The sequence below is a fragment of the Myotis davidii genome, unplaced genomic scaffold (assembly GCF_000327345.1).
Source record: "Myotis davidii unplaced genomic scaffold, ASM32734v1 scaffold997, whole genome shotgun sequence".
NCBI lineage: Eukaryota > Metazoa > Chordata > Mammalia > Chiroptera > Vespertilionidae > Myotis > Myotis davidii.
Window position 1 is genome coordinate 189,100 of NW_006288449.1, and position 3,442 is coordinate 192,541.

Sequence of the window (3,442 nt, forward strand, 5' to 3'; positions counted from 1 at the left end):
AGGAGGAGGTAGGAGGTAGGAGAAGAAATCAAAGACTATAGAAACAACAACAAATACATGGATGTCATTGCAGATACTCCATGGTATATACCTTTACAAAAACAATGCAGATCACATTAATAGGGTGCAGCAACCCGTAGCTGAATATTCTATTTAGTGCCTGCGGTGCCAGCTCAGGATAACAGCTCTGGTTTATTTATGAGAAGCACGTATACAGAGACAGCTATGGGTTCCTCTATACTCGTGTTTCCCCTTTTGTTTTAGCAACAGAAGCCCCACGTTTTAGCCGGTCGCAGTCTATCCAGGTAGACTCTACATAACCAGGCCTGCCTTGTACCCAAGTGTGGCTATGTGACAAAACCTGAACTCATGGCATAAGAATGGAATGCTTTATCAATGTCCAGGTCACCTTCCTAAAGGGGAAGATGCTTCCCAAGGCTGCCTCTTTCCTCCTTCCCGTGGGCTGGGAAATGGTGACATCTGAAGGTTCTGTGTGACGGTGGTACAGCCACCCGGCCACCCAGGGCCACACACTCTGAAATGTTGTCTAAGAGAGTAACGAACTTCTTTCTTCTTAAGTTGTTGTTGTTTGTTTGCTTTGGGTATCTGTGTTTTTTGTTACATAAGATTTGCCTGTACCCTAATATTATAATGTTAGCTTGGCCAATCAGATCTAAATTTAGGAAGGCAGAAAGCTCTGACATGGGGCAAGAGTGAGCAAGATGGACTCGGATCAGCGTGACCCCAGGCTACTGTGGCCCCACTTATTTAACATTCTGTCCAGATGCAGAACCCCTGCCCGATTTCCCTCCGCTGTCTGTGGATGACCCTCTACTTCCCCCAAGTCACAACTCAAGAGCAACTATATCTGTGAAAGTTTCACAGATTCAGTGCTTCCTTATTGCCCTAGTTTACTTTGAATATACACCTTTATTATAGTATTTGTAACATTAATTTTCTACTTATATCATATCTAGCTCTTCTACTAGACTCTTTGAGAGGAGAAAGATCATTCCACTCATCTTTACCCATGTTGCCCAGTGCACCACCTGGCTTAAGGTAACGTCTCAATAAATGTTGTTTGCATTGATGCTGTTGAATTAATGTTGAATGTAAATATTTTGGGGATGTTTATGACTTGTCTGAGTTTTTTGTTAATATTTTAAGGTTGCTTTTAAAAATTCTAGTGATTTCCCTGTGAACAGGAGCTGTGGTAGTGTTAGCTAGTTATGACCAGAGCTCATGATGCCTTATTCTCTTTCTCTGGGATTGCTGATAAATAATCTTACGTCTCCTCCTGCCACACACACGCACACGCACACACACACACAATTTCACAATGGCTCTTCTCCCCTGAGCATCTATCATGTGTCAGGGGTTTAGTATATTTATATTTTCTCTAATTTTTATAACAAGTCTGCATGGTAGGTGGTATATTTTCATTTTACACATGAGGAAACTGAGGCCTATAATTCTAATCTCAGAGCTAAGATCTAAGTCCCATATAATAATACTATACTGTGTATTTGAAAGTTGCTAAGAAAGTAGATCTTAAAAGCTCTCATCATAAGAAAAAAAATTGTAACTACATGAAGTGATGTAAGTTAACTAAACTTATTGTGGTAATCATTTTGTAATATATAAAAATCATGTCATATATCTTAAACCGATACAATGTTTTATGTTAATTATATCTCAATAAAACTAGGAGAAAATAAGCCTACAGATCTGATACCAAAGCCCTAATTCTTACTCTACAACCCCAGTCTCTAAGAGAAAGGTGATGTTATCCCTGGTCATTTGTAGTTAATATCACCTCTCTCTGCCTCTGCAAACAGACCTGCCAATTCCTACTAGTCTACAAATAGCAGGATACACAGACTGAGAATACGCTGAGAAATGACACCATTAGGTTTTCATTATTCCTTTGCTGTGTCGTGGTGGTTAACTCCGTGTAGGTGCCCGGGGCTGCCTCTGAGTACTCCCAATCTGCTAGCTCCTCTTCCTTCCAGTTTGGCTTCATTGCTGATGTGGACCTGGAGTCTCTTGTCAGAGTCCCCTTCTGCCTCTTGCCTCTGACTATACACCAATCACACAACCCTCCTTACAGTTGGCCCCTCCCTGGCCAATGTTCTTTAGAACTGGTACTTCTTGTTTCATAAAACTGGTTTGGATTGCTCCTGGCTAGTTGGTACTGAAGGATCTTTCCCATTTGACCTCTTTGTGGGATAGAAAAACAAAATCTTAGGACAGGTGAGATGGGAGATACGGGAGAACCCAGGGAAAGAAGGGAGATGAGGTCACATAATTTTAGCCAATACCTAGTGGTTTTCAATAAATACTTATTAACTATTTATTATTTATTGCAAACGAAAAGTTCTAGGAGAAAGGTCCTTTACCAATGAGAAGAGGTGTCTCTCCTTTGTCGTTTTTGGTGTTTGGCCACACTCCCTTTTCTAGTAAAGTTCTTACGTTTTCCACCAGACCAGCTTTGACGGCCAAAGTCAACGGCGTTTCTCCATCAGCGGTCTTGAACTCCCAGAGTGTCTTATAGGATGCTGAGATGTGAAAGCATTGCATAAAGTTAGACATCTTTATTGAAAGGATATCGCATAGATCAGAATAATACAATGTTATACATAATAGATTGAACAAAGTCGATGATGAAGCAGTGAAGACTAAAAGGAGATGTGAGTAAAGTTTCTCAAATGATTGTATAAGTAGATGAGCATGGACCTGTGAATCAAACTGACAGCTAAAAAACCAACATGCATGTTTCAAGGTGCTCTCTTCCTTTAAATGGGTTGTAAATTTTCATCCTGAGCAATTATAAATCCATTTCCCAATCCTTAGCATTGTTATTTAAATTGCTTCTGAAATTGGTTTTTGTCAAATGAAGCCTGTGAATGTGGGACTGGGAATATATTTGAATGAATGTATCCTGTCGGAATATGTTAGCTATACGACGCTTAACATCATCTTCTATATCTGTCTATATGTCTAGCTATCTATTTCCTTTAGCTGGCTAGCTGGCTGGATAGTTAATCATGAAACATTATTATCTTCCACAACATAGAACCAGGGAGCAACACTGAAGGTTGAAAGATAGAGCACTCTCAAAGTGTTTTATTAGACCTTGAAGTATGAAAAACACTGTATCAGAACATGAAAATTATTATTAATATTTGAGCAAGGTCAATTTACCATAATATTTATTAATGTTTATATTATGAAGAAATAGTTCAAGATGAAAAATTAAAAACTGACTTCCAAAAGCAAAGAGATTTATATTCAGCCCTGGCCAGGTGGCTCAGTTGGTTGGAGCATAATCTCATAGACCAAAAAGGTACAGGTTCAATTTCCTTTCAGGGCACATAGCTAGGTTGGGGGTTCAATCCCTGGTTGGGGCACATATGGGAGGTAACCAATCAGTGTTTCTCTC

At 39.6% G+C, this 3,442-nt stretch overlaps 1 protein-coding gene across 1 annotated transcript in view; it reads right to left on the reverse strand.

Moving 5' to 3' along the window:
- ASB15 (ankyrin repeat and SOCS box containing 15) overlaps window positions 1–3,442 on the reverse strand; it is a 37,448-nt gene that overhangs the window by 20,049 nt on the left and 13,957 nt on the right. Inside the window, exon 6 of the mRNA XM_015561760.1 lies at window positions 2,400–2,558. Within this exon, the coding sequence (XP_015417246.1) occupies window positions 2,400–2,558 (159 nt within the window). The remainder of the gene's footprint in view (window positions 1–2,399; window positions 2,559–3,442) is intronic.